At 43.7% G+C, this 26897-nt stretch overlaps 1 protein-coding gene and 1 non-coding gene across 3 annotated transcripts in view; one reads left to right on the top strand and one right to left on the bottom strand.

Moving 5' to 3' along the window:
* Positions 1-1104: 1104 nt before the first annotated feature.
* Positions 1105-1176, top strand: TRNAQ-UUG (transfer RNA glutamine (anticodon UUG)). Its single transcript has one exon. It is a non-coding gene; the product is annotated as a tRNA-Gln (tRNA).
* A 3281-nt stretch (positions 1177-4457) lies between these two features.
* ARFGEF3 (ARFGEF family member 3) overlaps positions 4458-26897 on the bottom strand; it is a 167502-nt gene continuing 145062 nt past the window's right edge. Inside the window, exons 34-38 of one of the 2 annotated variants that reach the window (XM_078774049.1) lie at positions 20251-20902; positions 16263-16701; positions 15838-16074; positions 13839-14020; positions 4458-7348 (exon numbers count right to left, since the gene is read on the bottom strand). In XM_078774049.1, the coding sequence (XP_078630175.1) occupies positions 7157-7348; positions 13839-14020; positions 15838-16074; positions 16263-16701; positions 20251-20902 (1702 nt within the window). In that variant the 3' untranslated portion in view covers positions 4458-7156. Of the gene's footprint in view, positions 7349-12871; positions 13669-13838; positions 14021-15837; positions 16075-16262; positions 16702-20250; positions 20903-26897 lie in introns of those variants that run through there. The other variant, XM_078774050.1, reaches the window with a different exon arrangement.

Here is a 26897-nt window from a genome sequence, read left to right as displayed (position 1 = left end):
TAATTCTAAAGGGTAATTCTAATGGGTAAATATAAAGGGTAATTCTAAAGGGTAGTTCAAAAGGGTAATTCTAAAGGGTAATTCTAAAGGGTAATTCTAAAGGGTAATTCTAAAGGGTAATTCTAATGGGTAAATATAAAGGGTAATTCTAAAGGGTAGTTCAAAAGGGTAATTCTAAAGGATAATTATAAAGGATAGTTCTAAAGGGTAATTCTAAAGCATACTTCAAAAGAGTAATTCTAAAGGGTAATTCTGAAGGGTAATTCTAAAAGGTAATTCTAAAGGGTAATTCGAAAGGGTAATTCTAAAGGGTAATTCTAAAGGGTAATTCTGAAGGGTAATTCTAAAGGGTAATTCTGAAGGGTAGTTCTGAAGGGTAATTCTAAAGGGTAATTCTAAAGGGTAATTCTAAAGGGTAGTTCAAAAGGGTAATTATAAAGGGTAGTTCTAAAGGGTAGTTCTAAAGGGTAATTCTAAAGGGTAATTATAAAGGGTAGTTCTAAAGGGTAATTCTAAAGGGTAATTCTAAAGGGTAATTATAAAGGGTAGTTCTAAAGGGTAGTTCTAAAGGGTAATTCTAAAGGGTAATTATAAAGGGTAGTTCTAAAGGGTAGTTCTAAAGGGTAATTCTAAAGGGTAATTATAAAGGGTAGTTCTAAAGGGTAATTCTAAAGGGTAATTATAAAGGATTTCGCACGTTTCTAGGTTTTGCCTATTTCCTTTTTAAAATGCCATACTGAACCGCTTCTGTGTGAGATTTTTGAAGAGTGCTTTAAATGTGTTTCCCAATCGACCCGTTACCGGTTTTTGTCACTGGTTGTGACCACAGTGCGGTAATTCTTGTTTGAAAAAGTTTTGAAACTCGAATTCAAATATTTTATTTCCTCAAAAATGTTCGCTTGTCACTGCAATATAATCAGCACTGAGGAATCAGAACCCCGTGTTTACAAGATTGCCCACAATTGATTTTATTTCAATTTCTAACCTGCATTTGAAAAATCAAATCTCAACCCCATTTGTAACATTTCAATGGAGATTCTTTGCTCGCATCAAACTTTCTCCCTGACTTTCTCAATCCTTGGTACATTAAGGCCTGGATCACAGGGTTCCAGGGTGTAATGGTGAGCACTTTGGACTTTGAATCCAACGATCCGAGTTCAAATCTCGGTGGAACTAGTACTTTTTGTCTCCTCTCTCCAAAGTGACAATAGTTGACTTTTTAAAGTTTTATTTGTACTTTCCAGCATTTAAACTTTCACATTGCCTCGAGTTGTTTGAGAAGAAGAACACGTCATTATTTATACTGTATTCCCAGCACACAGGTGTAATTAGATATTCCACACAAGACTGCATCCATTTCCATTAAGTATTGGCATTTGGTGATTATCTGAAATCTTGTAAAACACAAACAAGTTCACCATCTACAATAGAATGAATTGCATGCCAAAAGCGACTGTGAGAGTAAATCGATGTTCAAGCAATGTTCCGTATTTCAAGTGTTTTGTGCTGGGTCCAGCAATCAGGGTTAAAGTTGTGGCAGGCCTCTCTTCTCGATCAGCTCGGCCTCGCCATCAGCCACCACCTCTCTTGGGCCAAACACATTTGGCAGACTAGCTTTATCTATCCTCTGTTGTTCCAATGAATTCTTTGATAAAAACAAGTAAACGAAAAAACATGTTTTTGGGGCGACACAATTTAAAAAAAAAGTTTTAAACCTATTATTATTTTTTTTTAAATTAAATGTTGATAGATGAAAATGTACCAGGAAAGAGAACAGTGGGCCAAATTTCAGCTCTCTCGGACATATGAAACCTAGAAAACGAACGGCTCAAATATTTGAAACGAGACAATAACACAGTTCAGATTAAGTTCAATAAAAGTGTGTAAAAATAATCAGGACTACTCAGCCTTTAAAGCAAGAAATAAATTGCATGGAGTACAGCTCTCCCCTATGGGCTGGCGCTTCAGCATTACATCTGTTTCTCCTGTATTCAGTGGAATCTAAAGCTCAAAATTACTGGAATTTCCTCCAATGAGGCTGAGCATAAGGCCTATGGTTTTCAAATCAGAGATAGATATCTATGGCTTTTGTTTTTATTGGCCTCTGCTCTCTAAACCTTCCAAACACCCCGACTCCTCCAGGATGCAAACATATTCCTCCACCGACGCCTCCTGATTCAACAACGCCATCCTGGCGTATTAACCAGGCAGTACGTGCTGCTTCCTTGCTTGACGCTCAGCATTGAAATGGATAGAGCATGGACATACAACCATATTTTGGTAATAATTGCACACACTTTGATGGGCCTAATGGCCTCCTCCTTATTCAAAGGTTCCTTGTATGGACCATTATTGCACATCTCCACTATTCTCTCCCCATCTGTGGAACTACTTTCCAGAATCATCTCACTCTTCCCTCCAGAGACTTAAGCAGGGGGTACATGCCTATCTCCTTTCAACCTCCATCGCTTTCTTTTCTACCCCAACTTGCCCAAGTCCCTTCCCTAATCTAACCCTCATCTTGCAGGTTACTGTTTCCAACCCGTTCTCTCTCTCTATCCTTTGACTATTTTGTCGAACTGTAGCTCCACCACCCGTCACTACATTGCCTTTATACCTTCTGCCATTTCCCTATCCCACGAGCCTCGATTTTGTAAATAAACAAACGAAACAAGATATATGTCACGCATTGCACGACATTTGCAAAATCCCTCAAAAATGTTGGTGGCCGATGATGACCTCAAAAATAATTGGTGGTTGAATTCAGTGACCTGGTATGCAAATTCTCTTCAAATTTCAAGTCAATTGGATGAAAATTGAGGATTTTGGAAACCTGGCCTATGTTGACCTTTTGGCCTATGTTGACCTCAAAAATATTTGGTGGCTGAATTCAGTGACCTGGTCTGCAAATCCCCTTAAAATTTTAAGTTAATTGGATGAAAATTGAGGAGTTTAGAAACCTGGCATATGTTGACCTTTTGGCCTATGTTGACCTTTTGGCCTATGTTGGCCTTTTGGCCTATGTTGACCTCAAAAGTTGGTGGTTGAATTCAGTGACCTGGTATGCAAGTCATCTTCAAATTTCAAGTTAATTGGATGAAAATTAAGGATTTTAGAAATTTGGCCTATGTTGACCTCAAAAGTACTTGGTGGTTGAATTCAGTGACCAGATATGCAAGTACTCTTCAAATTTCAAGTTAATTGGATGAAAATTGAGGATTTTAGAAATTTTACAAAGTTGGTGACCTTTGGTCTATGTTGACCTATTGACCTTTTTACCCCAAAAAGCAATAGGCTTCTTGCTTACGACCAACTCTACCATTTGGTGAAATTTCGTGAAGATCGGTTGAAAATTGTGACCTGTAGGCATCTGACATACAGACAAACAGACAAACAAACAGACAGACAGACTGACAAACACACAGACAGACAGACAGACAGACAGAATAACACACAAGACCAACCAATAAACTTGAAAAATCTTAGATTTTCGCAAGTAAAAAACTTTTGTTATTAGCATGATCATGTCAAGCATTCACAAAGTAAACTTCTTCAACCAAAACCCAGTATTAAAACTAGGGTTCATAGAACACCTTACCCTGCATAGATTTGAGCAAACGGACATGGGAAGAGGCTTTTAAACTCTTGCTTTCCGAGCACAATCCATGTTCGTTTTGATCGTGAAACTTGCATACCAGGCGTGGTGGTAACCATACAAATCGGATGGGTGAAACAAAACTTTCACCGCCATTGATGCAGTCTTTTACACCACCTTATTTAACACGTTACATTAGTTCTTCATGCTTGTTGTTTGTGTCCTTTATGACGTTGCTAAAAACAGGAAGTTCCCCGTTTGGAATGATTTTCTATTTTGTTTGACGGCCAGACTGACTAATTTTTTTATTACCTTTGGGACATGCACATGCACGATTGGGACAAGATTCCCAAAGTACTGCTAAACTGCAGGTTTGTTTTCCAATTTGTGTTTGAAATATAGCCTTCAATTGAAATTGGGTAGTTCGTTGATCATGAAGTGACGTTTGGAGACGGACAGACAGAACAAAGTGAACCAATAGCTTAACTCCACTTTTCGCTTGGTGCGCGTGGGGTAACAAGAAATATTACGTCTGAAACGATGGTACAGAATAATCTACTTACTTTTGAGCCGTCTTGGCCGAGTTTGATTCCCGACTCGACTAGAAACCGCCCGATTGTTGCAATTCACGGGCAGGGCTTTGCTCAACCTGGACTGTCCTTCATATGAAGGTCACACCGAGTGTCCTGTCTGCCAGCTGTGTCTTTCGCGAAGAGAAGGTTAGGTATTGTCAGCGCCCTGAACAAATTACAAAAACAACTCCAAAAAGGTTTCCTGTCCATCCCCACAAGAAAATGGGAAGAATTTGCGGTAGTAATAGTCATGCAAACCAATATGTAGTAATGAAAGATTATTCCAAGCAGACATTCACACCTTTATTAAATAAATCAGGAAATAACTTAAGGGTTCCAGAACAAGAAAAAGTCAATCTTTGCACAACAGGAATTTAACAAAAATCCAGGGACTTCACAAGAAATATCACACTATGTTCCCCGTTCCCTCCCCCACAAAACGCAGTACCTTCATCATAAAATACAACCAAGTATGTTTAAAAAGCCACAGCCTGAACTACAAATATTGCATTACACTCGTAAATTATATACAATGCCAAAGTACATGCAAAATTCCAATATTCTTATGAATAACTACAGTAAACGCAGCATTTTTACAATATCATGGCCAACTTTGTTCAGAATACAAATGTTAACAACAATTATTTGTTATTATCGAACATCATCCCATTTCTATTAAGGCTGAATGCATTTGCATCATCTTTACTGCAAATCGTTAAGACTTTCCATTGTAGTGGCTTTATTTGTACTGGCGGGCACCTCCGCCCTCCGCGTGGGGGAGGCTACCCTTCTTGGCCCACCTTCGGTGGGTGGACATTATGCTGCGGCACAAACTTGGAAATGCACTTTATATTTTTTGAAAGAAATTTGATTAATCACAACATATACTCAATATCATAAGATAAATTAAGATGATTTGTAATACCGACGATCACCAAAGGTGGCGTTATTTGCACCACATGTCAATTTGGAGTTTTGGTGACATCGACGTTTGCTCCATTATAGTAAGGTTTCTGAAACTACCTACTCTACCTAGAAGGAATCAGCCTTTTCAGGTAAATGGCCTTATCAGGCAGGGTTTGTACCGTTTTGATCAGCTGAAATTTCAGGGCTTTCCAAGTCTTTTTCCATGACTTCTCCAGGCATATTTTAAAGAAAAGTACGTTTTTTCTCAAAATGAAAGCGCAAGTTATGAAGCACCATGCGTATAATTAACATTTAAAAAAGCTAAAATAAAAACCATGTGCAACACCATATCCTGTATTATAACCAGTAGTGCAAAATTTGGTGGAGATTGGCCCAGACATTCAGGCAAAAATCACAAGTTAGCTCCCCAATATCACTGGGAGGGGTGCGGAGTGGAGATTGGGTTGTGCCCATGACCTGACAAATAGGGACTCCGACGAGCAAGTATGCAAAACTTAGGGGAGATAGATGCACACACACACACACACACACACACACACACACACACACACACACCCCAGGGAGGGCTTCCTTCCACGTTCGGAAACCCACATATGGAGACAACTAAAGACATACACACACACACACACACACACACACACACACACACACACACACACACACACACACACACACACACACACACACACACACACACCTTGGTTCACCTGATCACATGGCATTTTGACGATACAATACATCCATTCTTTTGGCAAACATGGGCTACACAATACAAGGAAAACGATGCAAACCATGGCAATGAACAACAAATCTTAATGGCCAAGTTATTGTTTCCTTGGTCTTATGTGCTTTTCTTCATTATCATGACAGTGTACATCCGATTGCTGTTATATTGAGCTTAGTAAGAACCCAGGCTTTAACACATGGAGGGTTTGAAACAGTTCTCCGAAATGATGCATCCTGCTCCAGAACACGAAGTTATGAAAATAACGCATCGATCAACATGACGGGACAGCAAATAAACAAGCATTCTGAGTATTGCGCTGCAATACATGTCCCCTACCGGCAGTCTGTCGTCCGGAAAACTGTTGGGGAAATTACCAAAGTTCAAAATGCCATAACTTTGTCAAAAATGATCGAAACGTCGTGAAGTTCGAACTTGATCTGTAACTTATCATGAGGAAACCATGTGCCAAGTTTGAAATCATTAGCATTAAGACTTTAGGGAAAAAAAATCCGGAAAACTGTTCTTTGCGTGATGGACGGATAGACTGACAGATGGACAGACGGAGGGACGGAGTGCAAAACTATAGTCTCCTCCGGTGTACACCGGTAGGGGATTAATAAAGTAAGCTAATATGCTCAGATGGACAAAAGGAAACATGATGGTGAGCCCCCTCCAAAGCATATATTGTGTGTCGCACAGGACGGAGCGGATGCACAGAAGGAGACGTTTGGAAAGGCAGGAGTGTTCATGTAAATACAGGAATACAAGCACATTATCAGCGCATAGCATTAATAATGAAACCAGGACACCCTTGTGCATCAACCGGTGACTATGAAATTGCAAGACATTCACTGGCATGAAGAAAAGATAAGAACCAAGAGCACACGACATGCGGGATGTTGTATATCCACTGCCAGGTAACCACAGAAGGCTATAAAACAACATTACATCCAATTAAATAATTAAAATGACAAACCTAATTTGACAAATTGATTGTTTTCACTTCTAAGGTTTGGCCATTATTAGGGTTTGAAAACCAAAGATCTTGAAAGGTAAAAGTTAATGAAAAAAAAAAAACGTTCTCACATTTTGTCCACCACCATCGATTTTGCATACAAAAAATTTTGATCCTTATTCCCAGATTTGTGGCGTCTTGCATCAATATCTTGAGGCTGATTAACTCAATCAATTTATCACAGGATTGCACGAGGCAAGCGAATGCACGTCGATACTGTAAACGGCACAAATAATAATAATTAAACCCGCTCTCCGCTTCGTAATTCGATGGTGTGACGTGGTGTCGAGTCCAGCGCAACCGCACAAAAACCTGCGACGTCACAATGTGATGTCGTACAAGCGACCAAGGCGACCGAGCCAATCGCGCACGGCCATACGAACGTGTGGATCGGCCACGTGGCAGCTCAGCTGAGAGATGCTGGGGAAGAGAGCCGGTTGCAATGCGATAAACGTCTCATCTGGCAGAGGCTCGAGCTGCCCGAGCAGCGTCAGGATCATGGATGACCAGGACTAAAGGAAGGAGAGGCCTGCAGTGAATGCCCATCCTTTCCGAGCCGGTTAAATTAAAGTGATCAAAAGTACGTTCAATGAATGAAAGTTCAATGAGGATTTACATCCGTAAAACAAGGCTCCACATCAGTTCATACACCTTTCATGTGAGTTACAGCAGTCGATTTACAATATGACAATAAAAGTAAATAATTCATCGTTTCCACTTTAACAAAGACTTGTTCAACCTTAAGAACTGGCAGTGCTTTACAATGATGTATGTGGCAGCCGATCCATTTTCGCATACAAATTAAAGGATTGTGGAGGAGGCAGGTAATTGAGGGTAGAAGGGCAACAAACACAGCATGGCACAGAGGAGCACTGGGATGACAGGATGGTACGCACACTCGCCTCTGAGCTGTCTAGCCTGGGTTCAAATCCCGACCCAGCTATAAACGGTCATCCCGGTGTTTCAAAGACATGGCGATTAATCAATGTGTGTGCGGTGTGCTGGGCTTCCAGTCTGCCGGCATTCATTGGTGGACAGTAAAGATCCCATGGTGTCCTTTGCGAAGAGGAGGCGAGCACCATGGCTAGGTTCCTAATTCCTGCCTTGACTAGCAGAGGGAATTGCATCAGTGGCACAACCGCACCCTCAGCCAGTGTTGCTACCCCACAGCATTGTGCTGCATACGAACGAAGAAGAGGAGCAATGCGGCAACAGGCATATGCAGTTGTCGTTTCGTATGCAGCCCGTGGCTGCTGGGTTGCATCATTTTTCTGGAAGCGCGTTTGTGCCAATGACGCAGTGCCCCAATTACCAGTGAGCTAGTACTCAATATGCTGACCTCGGAAGGATGACATGCTGAGTCAACCCCCCCTGGCGTTAATTCAACGATCGACCGGGATTCGAACTCGGAATCCTAGGATCCCAAACCAGCACCCTAACCGCTAAGCCAACACCAGGCTCGGCGCATGCAGTAAAAGCTGGTCTGATGGGTGCCCTGTATTTTGTACAGCTGGTATTTAAGGCATATAATGAAGTCTGCATATCATACATTTTCTATTCTGCTTGTAAATATCGGTGCATCCTTCATTGCTTGTGATCACTTGTGCATTGTGAGTTTGCATTCCCCCATTGTTCCCTTTGTGTGTCCCATCCCCCTCCCCCACCCCTGAACATTAAAGCCCTTGAGTTCCCTCCCATATTTGTATGATTCAGTCGTACTTTATATAAATAAATCCCTTGTTGATGTTCCTTTCCAATCTGTCCATGTCCGTCATTTCCTTTATTAGTCCCCTACCGGTGTACACCGTAGGGTCTATAGGTTTGCACTCCGTCCCTCCGTCCGTCAGTCTGTCAGTCCGTCACGCAAAGAACAGTTTTCCGGACTTTTTTTCTAAACGCTTAACGCTAAAGATTTCAAACTTGGCACATGGTGTCCTCGTGATAAGTTACAGGTCGAGTTCGAACTTCACGACGTTTCGATCATTTTTGACAAAGTTATGGCACTTTGAACTTTGGGAATTCTGATACTTCTGATGATCCTTAACTCAGTGCCATTTTAAGTTTTAATTTCCTTTAAAAAACAATTTCTCTGCAATAATAGGACCTGGTGTTGGGCTAGCGGCTAGGGTGCCGGCTTAGGATCCTAGGATCCTGGGTTCGAATCCCGGTCGATCGCTGAATTAACGCCAGGGGGGTTGACTCAGCCTGTCATCCTTCCGAGGTCGGCTAATTGAGTACCAGTTCACTGGTAATTCCCTGCTTGTCGTTAAAGGTGGCAAAAAGGGTTGGCGTCAGGAAGGGCATCCGGCCGTAAAACATTGCTTCAAAAAGGGGACCGAAAAACAACAACAACCACGGTTCCCGAAAATGGCCAACCCCCGCTTTGCAGGGAAAAATGGCCTCTAAAGGTGTTTTTTTTTTTTTTTTAATAGGACCGATTAAGATCAAATTTTCACCATAGGAGGGACTCGGTCTGCAGAATATTTTAATGGTAATTATGACATCACAGGGCACGTGTTTCGGCCGCCATATTGTTTTACATGTAAACACGAAACCCCCTTTTTCTCTGCAACGGCTAAACAGATCAAAGCCAAACTTTGCAGGCAGGATCGCATACCCATGACGAATAAAAAAGTCAGCGAGCATGACGTCATGCGTCGCATGGTTTCAGAGTTATGACGTTTTTAAGCATGAACCTTTAAAACCGAGCTCCTCCCTCATTTTTGATCCAATCAAGGGGAAACTTCACAGATCTGTTCAGCATGTCAATCTACTAAAATGTCCTTTTGGAATTTGCGATAGGGTACGTGGTTTGGCAGATATCGTTAATTAAACGAAAAAAATTAAAAAATGGATATCTCTTGTTTATTCTGGAGTTCTCCTCAAGCCGCACCGCGCGCGAACGTCAACAGCGCGACACAGTGCGCGCTTTCCGGAGGGGCGGAGCCAAGCCGAGCAACATATATATACACATCGATCATTGATCGTGAACTGGAAAATATAATAAATTACTGATATTTAGCGACTCGAAAGGTTCTTTATCAACAACCTATTTTCTCGTGCTTCTGCTGACCTGTCTGCAAGGTGTATAAATCGAAGTCCTGAGTGCGAATCACAGGTGAGCCCAACCTGAGGTAATTAGCGATTGGGAACGATTCAGAACCTGTGGATAAATAACACTTGGTAATTTCCCCAACAGTTTTCTGGACGACAGACTGCCGGTAGGGGACATGTATTGCAGCGCAATACTCAGAATGCTTGTTGATCCAGCGCTATTCACACTTCGGTTAGCCTCGGAGATTATCATTCCCCAATTGATTGGTTCATTACGGTCCGGCATGTACCAGCACGGTAAATCTCAGCTGCCCTAATTAAAGATCTAATGAAGATAAGATTGGTGCATAGGCGAGGGCACGTTCCCCGGTTGGAAAGTTTCGTGGCACAGGAACTCTGGAACGGCGTGGCGGACCAATTAGTGTTCGCGGTTGGCTAGCAACCTGCCGTGGTACAAAGTTATTTGTGGTGCTCTGTAACCTCAGGCCCGGTAAGTTTGAGGAAAACCAGGAATTCCCCCTCGTAGTACACCCAAAACCGTAACATTATATATATATATATATATATCTATATTATAATAGCCGTAGATGATTCTGTCTGTCTGTCTGTCTATCTGTTGGGTGTCTGTCCGGGGTGTGGCTTACTCGGTTTGCAGAGTAGCTCCACCCATAGCTCCACCCATTCTGGGAGTGGCTATAAACAAATATCCACCATTTTATTAACTCGCATAGCTTTGAGTCCTGTTTTGTAGGCCCGTGGTGTCTTGCTCTCCCCCAGTTTTATTTCAAATCAAATTCGATAAATCATTTCATTTTTCACAGTCGCTAACATAGTTTTAGACTCGGTTGAAAAAAAACGGGAAGAAAATCCGATGAAAGTTGCCGTTTATAGAACGAAATGAATTCTCAAAGGCCTGTAACTTCAAGGCCATTGAGTCTCTCTCACGCCTTTATCTCCAATCTAACTCACCATATGATTTCATTTTTATCGATGGTTTTACTTTTAGACTCGGTGTCAGCAATAATTGAGAACAATCCACACACGCGGGAAAATGCAGAGATATATTTTTTAAAATCGCGTCATGGTGTATCATACACCGCCCAACATGACACCGCCGGCAATGTGTCGATATATATTAAAAATTCGCTTTTGCTTTTCCGTTATGATATATTACTATTTCGTTTGATGATAGTCGTCACAAAAACGTCAACAATGATGCCGACATATATTTCTTCGTTTTTATTTCATTCAACATATTAGCCGGAAGTAAAATATGTTTCAGGAAATTACCGAGAGATATTTCTTCGTTTTTTTTATTAGTTATGTGCGCATACACTTTAAATAGGTTTATTTGAAATCTTTAATTTTCCACAATATAATTTACTTGCCATTTATCATTTGATGATTACGAGACAAATTCCTCTTGAGGATCGTGACAATTCATGCGTTGCGTGGAAACTTCCATTTCCAAAATGAATGAGACGATCGATGAAGAACGACTCGGTGTCACCAACGCGGGAAAATGCAGAGATATATTTTTTAAAATACACCATATCACCGCACAACACCGCCCAACAGCCAACAAGTATCATACACCGCCCAACAGCCAACGAGTATCATACACCGCCCAACATGACACAGACAGCAACATGTCGACATTATCGCTTTTTCTTTAAACCGAGTGAACCGAGCCGAACCGAATACACCGCGTGAATTCACCGAGCGAATTTCAGCCAATTCCACCTATTTCTTCGTTTTTATTTTATTCGTTACCAGCAGAAGTACCCAGCGTTGCTGGGCGGGGGAGGGGGGAAGGGCACGTACACTTTAAACATGTATATACATGTGGGATGTGGGATATATACATGTGGGACATGTGTACGTGTGTACGTGTGTGTGTGTGTGTGTGTGTGTGTGTGTGTGTGTGTGTGTGTGCGCGCGCGCGCGTGAATATGTGTGTGTGTGTGTGTATATATGTGTGTGTATGTGTATATATGTGTGTGTATGTGTATGTAGGCTAACCCCCGCTCTAGCAGGGAAAATGGCCTTAAAATGCATGTTGTTGTTGTATGTGTATATACATGTCTGTGTGTGTGTGTTTGTGTGTATATGTGTCTGTACGTGTGTGTGTGTGTGTCTGTTTTTTGTGTGTGTGTGTGTGTGTGTGTGTGTGTGTGTGTGTGGAGAGATGTATATATGTGTATATATGTGTATATGTGGATACATATGTGTATACATATTTGCATATGTGCATATGTGTATATGTGTCTGTACGTGTGTGTGTGTGTGTGTGTGTGTGTGTGTGTGTGTGCATGTGTGTCGATGTACGTGTGTGTGTATGTGTATATGTGTGTGGGTGTATATGTGTGTGTGTGTGTATATGTAAACATGGGCCGGTGTGTGTGTAAAGTGTGAGGAGGTATTGGAGAGGAAAATGCAGAGATATATTTTTTTAAATCGCGCCATGATGATAAACGAAAATACACCGCCTAAAATAACAGTCGACATATATTTAAAATTCGCCATACACATCCATGCGGGAATCCCACGGGCATGGATGTGTGTGACATTTCGACATATTGAGTTACATGCTGCGCCTGCACATTCAGTTATATAAGATGGTTACTGGCAATTGATCACATCCACAAATGATGTAATCCACACAATTTATGTACTTTACATAACGTTAATAGGAATACATGCCCGTGTAGATGGGAAATACAGTTTGTTTGAAATAAATCACAAATATCAGAAGAAAGTTTTTAAAAACCATTTTATATAACTGAATGTGCAGGTGCAGCATCGAACTCAATATGTCGAAATGTCACACACATCCATGCCCGTGGGATTCCCACGGGTGACCCCGCTAGTATATATATATATATCCTTATTCCCAGATTACTTACTTTTTTTACTTACTTACTTTTTCCACATGCGAAATTTGCATTTATGTTTATTTAAATTATACAATGGACTTACAAAATGTAAATGTTTCATGATACTTGTTATATTACATCACCTTTATCTATCAATATTGTTGAAATGAAGATCAAATAGCTGTATGTTGAAATATGTTGAAAAAGTCAAAACTTTACATGGGGTGTACTTACTTTTTCACGTGACTGTATATATATATATATATGCGCGAAAGAGAAAGGGAGAGAGAGGACTTCCAATGAAAAATGTAAAACATATGCAAAACCCCTGATACATCATGATATAATTTTGTTTTTTCTACAAATGGTGAAATTCAAAATCAATTTTTTTCTTTTCAGAAAAGACTTTGTAAACCAAACACATACCTAACTTGTATACGTGATTAAGGCTCGTGGAAAAGCTAGAGCAGAATAGAAGGGAACAAAATGGAAAGAGGGAAACACCAACAGCAGAGTGGAAGTGAAAGGGAGAGTGAGATCAAGAGGAGGAGAGAGAAGGATACATGGGGTGAAGAAGCTGCACACAAGCTAAATAGAACACAGTATATATAGAGGAAGGAGAAGGCAGGGATGAAAAAGAAAAGAAACAAACCAACCGACAACAAAGAAAAAGAGGTGAGGGAGAGGCGTCGGGCAATCCCAATAATCTGGAAAACATGAGTGCTTGGGAATGGGGTCAATTGAGGTAGAAGAGATCAAGAGTATGGATGGGGGATAACCTGAGGTAGTGGTGAAAGGCTGTCTTGAAGCCCTGGAGGGAAGAATGGGACTGAAGAGACTGGGGTAGTTGATTCCACAGGCAAGATAAAAGAGGGACAAATGAGTGGAGGTGAACAGTGGGCCTGGATTTTGGGAGTTAAAAAAAAAAGAAGAGGGTTACTGCCAGACTGTGTGTGCGCCCTGTGGAAACCTGAGAGGGACAGAGCCAGGAGGGCCCTGTCTCTCCCAACCTTCTTCTCAAACAAACAAAATGACACATAAATTTCATTAAAAACTCCTGGAATTGTCCTACCTTCAGCTGCATTTCTGCATCACGACTGGCCACTGCAGAATGGCAGGTCGAACTCTGGCTGGCTGAACGGCTCCGATGGCCAGAGCTGGCCACCGAGACCCGACGGATTTCCTTATCCACTTCCTGTACAAGATCAGATTCGATTTCAGCAACAGGAGATGCTTCTGGATTTTCTATTCGAACTGTGGGAAGGGGGAAGTAACATGGCGAAAACAGCTCTATTGGGCCTGCAAGCCAAAGGGTTTGTTGAAATGTGATCTACATATGGGAACCACTGCAGTTTACATGCAGAATGTGGGGCAGTGTGAATATTGGTTGGTGGAGTGCTTACATGCAAATCATAAGGGATGACAAAATCACTTTTTGAATTCATATACACAGCCCATCAACAATCCTTCATTATCCCTGTGCTTTTTGGAAAAAAAAACAAAACAGGGGAGATATCGGAATCACCTCCATCTGTCTGTCCGTCTATCATGCTATCTCCTCCTAAACGATTGTGCAGAAATTCACCAAATTTGGTCGTTATGATCACCACAAGGAATTTTTTTTGTTGTTTGTTTAATTTTCCTACCGACGCAGAGGGTGAACGGCGGGAGTAACTTGGACTCACTTAACTATGGGTGTTCAACGCGATGTACAACGTGTCCATGTGTTTTATACCTCTCCCACCCCCCCTCCCCACCCCCCAAGCCCTCTCCCTCCCACAGATCTCTCGATGTCCCTGCTCTCAAATGTTGTGTTTGTGTCCTTCCCCCTCTCTCCCCATCTTGTCTACCGCTCCCCTTATTATATGTTTTATGTGTCCGTTTGACTTTTTTGTGATTAATGTTAGCTCTTTCACGAGCCTCGATCTTGTATGCAAAAAAAAAGAAAAAAAGTGTGAGAGCAATATCATTTTATGGTTGGGGTCAAAAGGTCAGATACCAAGAAATACACTTACGAGCACATGTTAAAACATTTTAAAATGAAACTGTATCTGCAATTAACATTGGGTGACGCATGAACATTTTTCAACGATTTTTGGGATTTGACTCTAGGTTCATGCCTTGTGGGAACGGAGGGTCACAGGGGTCAAAAGAGAAAGATCAAAATTTGATATTGCGCCATTCATGGTGGAATTTTCTGCCATCTTTCAACTTTACTTTAGGTGGGAAGCGTGGGGATTTGCGATGGCATGAATCAACTTCGCTCTAGTTGCCTCTGCCACCGAAGGTAGATGGAGGTTATGTTTTCACCCCTGTCTGCTTGTCTGTCTGTGAGCAGGATATCTCAAAAAGTTGTGGATGGATACTGAAGAAATTTGGTGGGAAGGTTGGGTGTGTGACATGGACAAATTGATGGGATTTTGGTGAACATCCAGATCTGGATCTCCATACAAGATGTTTCGAATTCTTTATGTGATTCTACACCATTGGGAGATGGGGCCAAAAACGATATACAGTGTAGCACAATAAAGTTGGAGATGGATTATGACAAAACTAGGTGGATGAGTTGGGCGAGTGACAAGAATAAGACGATTAGATTTTGGTTCCGGTCCGAATCCAGATCCGGCCTATCAGTGGGATACAATACGTAAACTGTTCAGCTTGGTGGAGGTACGCGCTCTCCTGATTGCCATTCCAGTTGTATCTGTTACTGCGTCTAACTGTATGTCCCAAAATATATTTTTATTCCTTCGACACAACCTTTTCTCAGCAATATCAGGCCAATTTCTTTGCCACCCACTTATTCAATGCTGCATCCCGGTCTGTCATCCACCACGTCCTCCCTACTCTCTCACCTTTGTGATAGATACCACTGGGGATGTTCATCTGCTTATGCTCATTGTCCTTTGTCTCGTGACCCTCTTCGTTCACTCTCAGCAGGGCAGCCTAACTTAGCTTGCAATCATTGTGATAAATCATTATGTGACCTCAACCCTCTTTCCTGTAGGTTTCTGTATTTCCTCCACAACCTTTTCCTGGTGATGAACAACAGCAGCCATTCATATACAAACCTGGAGCAGCTGCTGGTGCTGTCCCCAAGCTGCTCAGCAACATTGTTTGCTTGTGCCTTTGTTTCCTCTTCTTGTATTCAGAAATGAGCCGGCGTACAGTGTGATCAGTGGCCACAGTATATAACCGACCACCTGCTCCTTCCCACCACTCCCCCGTGCGCCACTTGTTGAAAGGTCCTCCTGGTGGCCCCTCGACGGGGCTACACGGGGCCCTGAGACTGGGTGCTGGAAACAGATCTGTATAAAGAGATAAGTAGCCTGATATTACTGCACAGAGTTAATGAAGCATGGGAATACAATGGTTTCAAAATCTAGACCGATGGATGTCCGAAATGGCGGGCAACACCCTAATAATGCTTGAACCACTCACAAATAGCTAAACAAGCTTTGAACTAGCTCTGACTTTCTGTACGACTTTTACTCACCATCAGTGGATTTCACACATTCTCCTTGGCTAGTTGAGTGAAGGCTCGCAAAATTGGTGGCTAATGGCGGGGGTGTTGGTGGTGTGGCAACGACAGCAGGAGGTGATGAAAGCGGGGATGTCCAAGTTGCATCTGGCTGGCCTATGGGTAATAAAAATAGAGCTTCCGATGGCCGCAAGGCCCCATCAGCGAGATCCAAGTGCAGCTGAATGTAGGCCTCACACATGTCACTGTAGAAACGTTTCACCCGCATGAGTAACCAACGCCAGTCAGCAGGGTCAGCTGGAGCAGGAACAGCCAAACAAGGGTCACCACATTTGCCATTCCCCCCACCACTTGATATGTTGTCATGTTGAGAGCATACAGGCCGGTCTTCATTGTCAGTGTCAGATGACTGGGCAGAGGAGGGCACGGATGAATCGGATGATGTCATATTGTCCTAGGGGAAAAGATGAAAGTGAAATGCAAAAAAAAAGCGAAATCCGCTTCTGTGTTTGTTCGTTACAAGATCCCATCTCTGTTCTGACAAACTCGGTTTTTGTTAATCATCATTGATCATGGATTTTTTGAATGCAGTTCCGTGAACTTTAGTACTGGGTTTGTGCGTCTTTGTCGTGCTCGCCTGGGCCGCATTCAGGTCTGTAAATCTTTCACTCTCTGTCCTGCTATCGTGCATCTCTCTTTCTTGATCTCATCGTCCCTCTTCCTTGTAAAAGCTTTCCTCTTAACCCCATCTTGCTCCTGTTGCTCATTCTCCGCTTCATCTTTTTTCTTTCCATACACAGCTTCCCACATGACTTGTGCCTTCTCTGTTATGTCCCTTCCCTTCAACCTGTTATTCCCAAATCCTTCTGTTCTCTCCCATACTTTCTTCTCTTTCCCTCCAAATTCAGTACATTCCCACATTCACCACCCACCTCTCTCAACCACCAGTAATCTTACAATGGGCCTGCTTTCCATCTTTTAAGTATCCTTCTGTTCACAGTGTGTGTATACATTTGCATGACCTTAACATTATGAAATAGGCCAAATCAAGTTAAAGGCGAGTGAACCCTTGCACGTCCCACCACCTCCCATCTTTACACTTGAGAGCTCACCTTCGTGTCCTACCCACCCATAGTGCTCGCACCCCTCACCACCCTTTGTGCTTACATCTCCCCACCTCCACCCAGCATTCTCCCAAGGACAACCCACTCTCACGCCCCCATGTGTCATACCCTCCACAACCCCTCCTCCCCCTATGTGTCATACCCGCTACTCTACAGCCACCCCCGTCTCCATGACTGTTCTAATATCACTGATCTCTCCATTCAGGCTAATGTTACATCTCATGACATTGTATGCTCAACAGAAACGTTGCTTTCAGCAGATGTCTCTGATTACTCTGTCTCTCTCCAAGACTATTCCCTTTTTGGTGTTGACAGACCCAAACCCTCCCCGGCGGTCGTGTTGTTGCTATACATGTCAAGACAGCAATACGACTACCAGGATATGGTTGAACTAACCCATCCTAAACGGTTGGAATACCTCTAACTCTGCTCAACCACCCAATGTTCATCAGTGTGGGGTTCTGTCCACCTAAAAATAACACCTTGCTTATCTCAAGGCTGAACTCTTCAACTAGTCTCCTTCCTCAAAGTGATAGTGGCACATTGTCAGGTCCATCTCTGATGTACGCCCCCCTCCACCATCTCCCTCACCTCAAATGGCATCACTGTCGCCTTTGCTTGAGATAAGGCAGAATGTTACAACTGAGTGTTTGCGTTGAAATCTTGCATGTCCAACACATCCCTCTGTCCTCATCTTATGACGTCATACCCACTGTCTCCTGGACCTTGTGTCCTTCTCACTCAAGAAGATAAAGTTCTGTCCTGTGCTCGTTTGTATGTTAGTGATACCCCAGATGCCATCAGCATCTTTGTTCTGAAATCCTACTCTGTTGCTCTTTGTTACGGATCCATCACTTCCACCTTTGTTATTATTATGTACTTGTGGGATTTTTAGTTTCAGGTAATATTGTTGGTAACATTTCTGTGTGAAATGGAGATGACTTTAGTAAAAGGTAAAAATAAATGTTTGTGAAGGAAAAAGGAAAACGTGGCAAAGAAAGAGGAGACGGCCATGAGGAGGAGACAGCTGTGAGTCACGTCGAGGCTGCGAGCGGACTTTTTTTGATATTGGTCGCGAATGAGTTGAGGCTTTCCGGGAAAGGGATTGCCCATGACATCGTCCTATATTGCGATTGCAATTAAACCTGCGTCTCAGGTTTTATTACCCAGCGTGAGTTATTGTTGGCGGGAAAGCAAGAGCCTCCATTACAGGCCGATCTGCCATTTTGTCCTCGAAGAGGCCATCCACTTGGCGGTTCGTGTTTTGTCGTTGGGATTCCCATACCGACATCATGGTGTGGATTGCCATTGGTTCCCATATCTGCTCAATTCCCATATCAAGCTCTCACCTCATAACTCCTCGTTCGCAGCCATGCCCAAACCTGCCTGTTCTTGTCCTTCTGCACTACTTCAACCTTCATCCCATGTGGGGATTCGTGCACGGACTTTGGGGAATGTTACATTCCACTAACGTTTAGCGTATCGTGAGTTTATTGCTTTGAGAGCATTGGGGAATGATGGTACCATCATTTGTATTGTTCATTTGATGCAAGTGATATTTTCATTGTATCTTTAAGAGTGTTATTATTGTGTATGTGAGAGTTCTTAATACAATTACTTGTTTTGTTCTGCAATTGCATTGGTGTGGTTTTACCATGGTTTATTAGAAAACTCAAAATAACAAATCTTTCTGTTGCGTTCCCTCGAGAGACACTGAAGGGCACCGTAACCGGAGTTTGGGGAGGAGACATGTAACACTCTTGCTTCTACTCTGTCTGCTTTTTTCTACCTGTCATTCACCTTTGGGTGCCTCCCATCTACCTGGAAGACAACGACCATTCACAATAAAGGTGCAAAACAAATCTCAACTGCAGGCCAGTAAGCTCACATTAAATTACAAGTAAACTCAGGGAATCCATTGTCGCCGCAGACATAATCTTTCCTCTTTTCAAACAGCCCGATTTGTGATTATCCAGATTATCTTGAACACTTACTTTGAATAGTCTGCATTTCCTTCAGAAATGAATGGAGGTCTAGCATCTCGAACAAGGGGTCAGGACGGTCTCCCTGGACTTGTCTTAGACATTCAACAGTCTGGCATCTTGCCCTGCTTACCCACCATGCTCTCGCTGCCTGTGGCAAACAAGGCCGCTTTCATACTTAGCTTTCTAACTTCCTCAGCTGTCACAGTCAACATGTTGCTATCAACCAAGTCCTTTTCGATACTTTCCCATTGGAGGCTGGTGTGCCTCAAGGCAGTATCCTGGCCTCAGTCTTGGTCATCATATATACATATATATATATATACATACTCAGATACCAGAAGAGGTTCAGTCATGAACTACTGGGCAGGGCCTCTTCTGGACTGACCAAATATCAAAGCCACAGCCTCCATTATGCCAAGTCATTCCTTGAAAAGGCAAAGCTACTTGCAGGAATCAATTATAAGGCCTTTGTCCTTTGCTCATTTGAGTACTGCTCTTTCCTTTGGGTGGTGTCCCTGACACGTCATGTTGCGATGTGAAGCTTTACAATCCAAAAACACATTTCCCTCTTCCCCAGCTGATAAAGACTCGCATCTCACTGGCCTTCCCACAACTCCAACACCTTCCTTCCTTCAAGTATTACACCATTGCTGCTCTTCATATTAACAAAGGGTGAAACTTTTACACAAGCAAGCCCCTTAAAAAACTGATTTCAAGACTGAATTCTGTCCATTGACTGGTCCTCCTAGGACCTATATCTAACATCTGTATAAAATTTGCAACACGATTACATCCTAACTATTACTCCCCATGGCCATATGGACAATTCTGTCACCTTTAAAACTTACAGGGGAAAAAGAAATAATAAAAGACTACATCTGGGACACCACTGACCTGCTCTTCCCGGAGAAGGAGTTTAACCTTATTGGCAGTCAAGTCAGTGTCTGCAGTTTGTGATAGGGCTGCCAGCAAGGCCTCTCCATAAACAGCTGCTGCCATTGCAGCCTGTCTTTGTAGGGATGCTGCAGGACCTGGCCCGGCACTAGCCACACGACCAAGCAAGCAACGTAGGCTTGGTCGACCTTCAAATGCACGCGCGGCCGCGAGCGAAACTAGTGGCAGGTCGAGGAAAGCAGCCAGTGCATGAGGTGGAAGAAGGCTCATAAAAGGGGTGTATGAACCACAGCCCTTTGCTCCCGTCTCTGAAGAAAAGCCTGATGCAGGGTTTGCACGAGTTTTGAATGGGCCTGTCATCAATGGTGTTGAAATCGAGCTTGGGCTTGATTGGTATTGCAAGGTCGTGGTTTCTGGTGGCAATGGGCATGGTGTTGCACTGGTTGATGACGACAACGTCTGGGCAGCCTGGTCAGCTGTAGCGGCCTCTTCCAAAGAAACTGAATGCTCAACGTTGTCAGTCGCATCATCTGAGCAGGATTCTGAACCAACTGGCAGTGCACATCCATGGTCAGAGACAAGAAGCTCGTGAAGGTGCTGAAGGAGGACTTGGTGGGAAAGAAGGCGTACGACGAGGGTGCGGAACGGTAGCCTAGGGAAGCGTGTGCAAGAAGAATCACAGGTAGCATTAGTGGGCATAAACATGGTTTTGTAGAATACATGGGAGATGGCATAATTTATTGGATTAGTATGTTACGACTTTGCGTGACATTTATTGAAAGTGTAACCGCTTAAAAAGACTTCCAATTTATTCATAAACTTTGCACATCCATCATCAAGGATTGATTTTTCTGTCAGAATCCAGCAACAACTGCTAATCTATGTCCCCCTTATCCTGCCATCCCCTGTCTCAATTCTCCCCAATCTCCCCTACTGACCTCTCTGAACTCCTCATAGGAATGAAAACTGCCACCTGCACTCTTGACCCCATCCCCTCCAGCTTTGTCAAGGCCTCCCTTCCTGCTCTCTCTCCACTTATCATTGCAACAATAAACTCCTCCCTGTCTACAGGCATCGTCCCACCATCCCTCAAAATTGCTGCTGTTACCCCCATTCTGAAAAAACCTGGACTAAACCCTGACACCCTTAACAACTTCAGACCCATCTCCAACCTACCCTTTCTGTCGAAAGTTTTGGAACGCGCTGTAGCCGCTCAACTCAAACATCACCTCTCTGCCAATAACCTGTATGAAATATTCCAATCCGGATTCCGCTCCAACCACAGTACGGAAACTGCTCTCCTCAAAATCACCAACGACCTTCTCCTCTCCTCTGACGCTGGCAACCTCAACATTCCCATCCTCCTCGACCTCAGCGCTGCCTTTGACACCATCGATCACACCATCCTCCTCGCCCGACTTGAAACCACCTTTAACGTTCCTGGCACTGCCCTCTCTTGGATTAAATCATACCTCTCTGACAGACGCCAGTTCATCTCCATCAATAACTGCAAATCCCCCACTGCTCCCCTCCCCCAAGGTGTCCCCCAAGGTTCAGTTCTTGGCCCCCTCCTCTTCATCCTTTACCTGTCCCCCCTCGGTCACTTAATCCGCCGTCATGGTCTCCAATTCCACTGCTTCGCCGATGACATCCAGCTTTTCATCTCCACCAAGTCCATCTCCACCGCCACCCACTCTATCCTGACAAACTGCATCACTGAAATAAAATCCTGGCTTCAAATTAACTTCCTCAAACTTAACTATGATAAATCTGAAATAATCATCATTGGCCCAAAAACGCTCATAAAATCCACTAATAACTTTGCCCTCAACATCGACGGTATCCCAGTATCCACCTCCCCTCACATCCGGAATCTTGGCATCATCTTTGACCAAACCCTCTCCTTCGACAAATACACTAAACAGATCACAAAGACAGCCTTCTTTCACCTGAAAAACATCGCCCGTCTCCGTCCATCCCTCTCCTCCATGGCTGCAGAAACCCTCATCCACGCCGTCATCACCTCCCGTCTGGACTACTGCAACAGCCTCCTCTATGGTTCACCCTCAACAATCACCAATAAACTCCAATACATTCAGAACTCTGCTGCCCGTCTACTCACCCATTCCCGGACCCGTGACCACATCACCCCCGTCCTTTACAAGCTTCACTGGCTCCCCATCTCCCAGAGAATCCAGTACAAAATCCTCCTCTTGACCTACAAAGCCCTCCATAACCTGGCCCCATCCTACCTGGCTGACCTCCTCTCCAGACACACTCCCAACCGCAACCTCCGCTCTGCTGGTACCAACCTCCTGACCCCACCCCCCATCCGGACCAAATTCAGATCCTGGGGGGACAGGGCCTTCTCCATCGCTGCTCCCACCCTCTGGAACTCACTACCTCACACCATCAGAGACTCCTCCTCACTCACCACATTCAAAACATCACTCAAGACCCACCTGTTCAACACTGCATTCAACATTTAACCCACAGCATTTGGCCCCTGACTATCTCTTCTCCTTCTCCCTCCTTTTTGCTTTGAATATTTCCCTATTGATTCTTGTTTTTTGCAATTGTTTTTATGTTTTGCTATGCATTATGTTTTGCACTCTGTCAAAGCATCTTTGGGCTCCCTGAAAAGCACTATATAAAATAAATGCATTATTATTTATTATTATTATAATCCAGTCTATTTATATTGTTGCGGTTTTGAGAACCCACACTTGTAAATAAATATAACATCATTAAAAGTTAAAGGTAGCACCCCATAGATAGGCCACAAGCAACACGTAGGTCACCATAGGACATCAGTTATTTCTTAGTATGTGTTAGATAAAGCCATTTTCCCAATAGTTGAATCTGCGTTGCGTCAATCAAATAAGAGTCGGCCCATCCGTCCATTTTTGCAGCCTCCCTCCAAGCGACGCCATTAAGCGCTCTCCAGTCTGTGCCCCATGGCCCCTCCCAATTTGGTACGCTCCTTGGCCAGCAGCCTTCGCTGCCCGTGAGCTCGCTCAACGCCGCCATAAGCCACGAGGTAAAGCCCGGAAAAAGGGGGCGGAGCGCCAGGGAGGAGGTGTGGCCACGTCAACCAGCTGTCAGGGTGGGGCCGGTAAGCAATAACCAGCCAACCAGGGCTGGAGTGACATCGCCTGACAGGGCGTGGTTGGAGCTTGCGGAGCGATCGCTGGCTTGACTTATAAAAGCCAGCGCACAAAGCCCTCATAAGGACTCTTGTTGGAAGGTTGGCTCATTAAGGACTTACAGCGGAAGCTTGTGCTAAAAGGACTTGTTGGAGAGCGCATTACATGAGGACTGTCCAGGACTGATGCGATTTAAAGGACTCTTGTTGGAAGGTCGGCTGATTACAGGACTGCGGAGATTTGGAGGACTGGCACAATTTGTCGCGTGATAAAGGACTGATCATTGTGGAAAGCGCTGATGGTATTAAAAAGGACTGTCGTGATTACAGAGGATTGCCACGAACTGCAGTGTGCAGGACATTGGGGAGGGGGCGTTTGGCGCGAGTCGTGCGCATATTACGTACGCGAATATACCAGCTTTCCCCCCGTCATTATAAGTGTCCGCTCGCGTTACGCTACACGAAGAGCTGCCTGCCGGGTTTCGTCTGCTGGACCGGAGCCTAGACCCCATCACCGGACCTTCCACCCTACCATCTGCAATCCCCGTGTGAGTGGCTGTGTGTGAGACGGGCCCGTTTGTCCAGGGAATAAGTTAAGACCATAATTAAGGCTGCCCTGTGTACTTTTCCTTCCTCTTTCTTTCTTGTACGTTCCTTTCGTTTCCTCTTCTTCTTTGTACATGCTGGGAGCTGAAAGCATTTAAATAAAGAGAGGAAGCACATGCAAGGCAAAAAAAGATCATAACAGAGACTGAGGCTTGTGGAAGAGCTGAGTTACAAGAGAGGTGACATCAAAATGACGATGAAGCAGTGTTTGCACACCAGGGGAGATGTAGAAATGGGGGAAGGAATTAACGTACAGGCAACATAAAGCACATACAGACTGGACAAGGGAATGGGCTGAGACGACAAGGACCATGAAAGGAGACAGGAAAAGCTGCCAAACATGGTAATGTGGAAAAATGTGGGCGGACAAGGAGAGCCATTACGATTAGAAAAATATCTGGAACAGGAATGGAGGGTGGCAGGTAATGGCTATGGCTCACCCATACTTAATGGCACTGTCGATGATGATGGCTGTTAAGACCCGAGAGTGGCTGAGGAATGTCATAGCTCAGTGGAAATTCCAACTCCCTCTCTGGACTCCTTGCCCTGGAGGCCAGTTTGTAAATTTGATCAGCCAAGGAAAGGTCATGGCAGATTGTTAGCCCAAGGTGTCTCTAAAAACTGCAACTGTGCCAGTGGTTGATTGCATGCAAATGTAAACTTCAGCGTCAGCCATCTTGTCCTTACATAGAGAAAGACTGAGTGCGTGAGAGTTGAAAGCTTCAATGTTACACTCCAGGTGATTAACCAGCTTTGTAGTTTCCCAAATTTGGGAACAAGGAAGCGGATGCAGCCTGTGACTGTGATTGGTGTAAGAGACTTAACAGCAAACAATGGAGTCATCCTCAAAGTGACAAATAGGGTTTTCCAAAGGGATTGAGAGGTCAATAATGTAAACCAGGAACAGAACAAGTACCACAAGACTGTCTTCAAATACATATATCAGTCTCCAAGGAAGGGACAGGAGATAGAACACCACGATGGGCTATGAATTGCTTGTGAGCAAGAAAATGCTCCAACTAGACATGGAGAGGACCCGGGATGCCGACGAGTGCATTGATGCCATCTGGATCAGTTGCTGATGATGAGTCCAGGTCGTGCATGTACATACTTCACCGATGCTGTTGATAAGCTCACTTACTCAAGGGAGTTAGTTACCTGTAATGGGAGGAAGATATAGAAAAGGGAAAGGTGGGTGGGGTTTGAGAACCCAAATCAGGAAGGTAGGATCTCGAGCAAAGACATGATTTAAGTATTTCTCCTTATCAAGAGCTGTGTCCATCATCATTCGGAATGATGAAGGAATTGAGGAAGAACATGTTCTTGAAAGTGATTTAACCAATTGCAACCAGGATGTGGAAGATGGTGAAAACAATGAAAGGTCTGCTCTAAGGCGAGCCCAGTGTTGTGTTTTTGCTCTTTTAAACCAAGGATGCATGGCTTGGATCCAATGGACCCGGCTTACCGTAGAATGCCCTTGAGCCATGCATCCTAGGGTTAAAGACAGATATACACACGTTGTGAGCCTTGTGAAGCATCTGCAGGTTCTCACGACTAAGATTTATCTTCCAGACAGAGAAGGCAAAATTGCTCCTTGTTATTGTCTCACCACAATCTTCAGTTTACCATGGGAGAAATGTTGGTTGGTGTCAACCGATCGGTGGCAGCGGTGTCAGACGATCGACGGGAGTGTCTGCCGATAGGCGGTGGCGATGTCTGCCGATAGGCGGCGGTGGTATCTGCCAATAGGTGGCGGCGCCGCCTGCCAATAGTTGGCGGCGGTGCCTGCAGATATGTGGTGGCGATGTCTGTGGATAGGCAGTGTCTGCTGATAGGTGGCAGCGGTGTCTGCCGATAGGTGGCCTACATGCAGGAATAAACAGCAAAGAACCAAATTGTTCAATAGAGAAATAGAATGGTACTCTTTGACGTCACGACATCGACCGATATGCCCTAGCCCACATTATTACATCATTACACATACTTGCACCAAGTTTGATTTAAATCCCTTCAGATGTTCTCAAGTATCACATTTTTACCTGACATGAACTCTGGCCATTGATGCAGAAATCTAATTCATTCATATTTTAATCATGATATACCTGTATACGCATACCAAGTTTGGTCAAAATCCCAAAATCACAAGTTTGACTTAGTTCCCTTCAGCCATTCTTAAGTTATCAGGGAAACAAAAACCGATTACAGACCCTGACCTTTGACCTCTTGACGATGAAATCTAATCAGTTCATCTTTGCATCATAATACATACTTGCACCAACTCTCGTCAAAATCCCATCACTGGTTCACAAGTCATTGCGGTAACTGTTTTTTAAAACCTTACATGACCTCTGACCTTTGACCTCGTGACCCCAAAATCTAATCAGTTCACCGTTATCTCATTGCACATACCTGCATCAGGTTTGACTTAGATACCTTCAGCTGTTCTCAAGTTATAAACCTATTACAGACTCTGACCTTTGACCTCTTGACTCCCAAATAAAATTAATTCACCTTTGCATCATCTATCTATAATTCCAGCAATCTCTGTGTGTCTGTCTGTGTGTCTGTGTGTCTGTGACCGCTGTTTCTCGACAACCACGGGTCCGATATACTTGAAACTTGCCAGGTATATTGCTGGGGACCCGAGGATGTGCCTTTTCAAGGTTTGTAATTAATCGGACAAGTACCTACCGAGCTATGTCCAAAAAACGCTTCAACCAATCAGAGAGCAGCGAGCTATCACGTGTGCCGAACCGTTAATGCAATGCAAGCGTTAATGCGTTAATGCAAGGCTTTTCTTTTTTTCCCTCTTCTCTTTCTACTTTTCCTTGCGATTAAATTGCAAACAGCCAAAATACGTTGGCGCTAATTGAATAATTGGCCATTAACACTAAAA

Source organism: Myxine glutinosa, chromosome 3, assembly GCF_964187855.1.
Source record: "Myxine glutinosa chromosome 3, kmMyxGlut1.1, whole genome shotgun sequence".
NCBI classification, from domain to species: domain Eukaryota; kingdom Metazoa; phylum Chordata; class Myxini; order Myxiniformes; family Myxinidae; genus Myxine; species Myxine glutinosa.
Note: the sequence above shows the minus strand (reverse complement) of the source record. Positions and strands in the feature narration are given on the sequence as shown.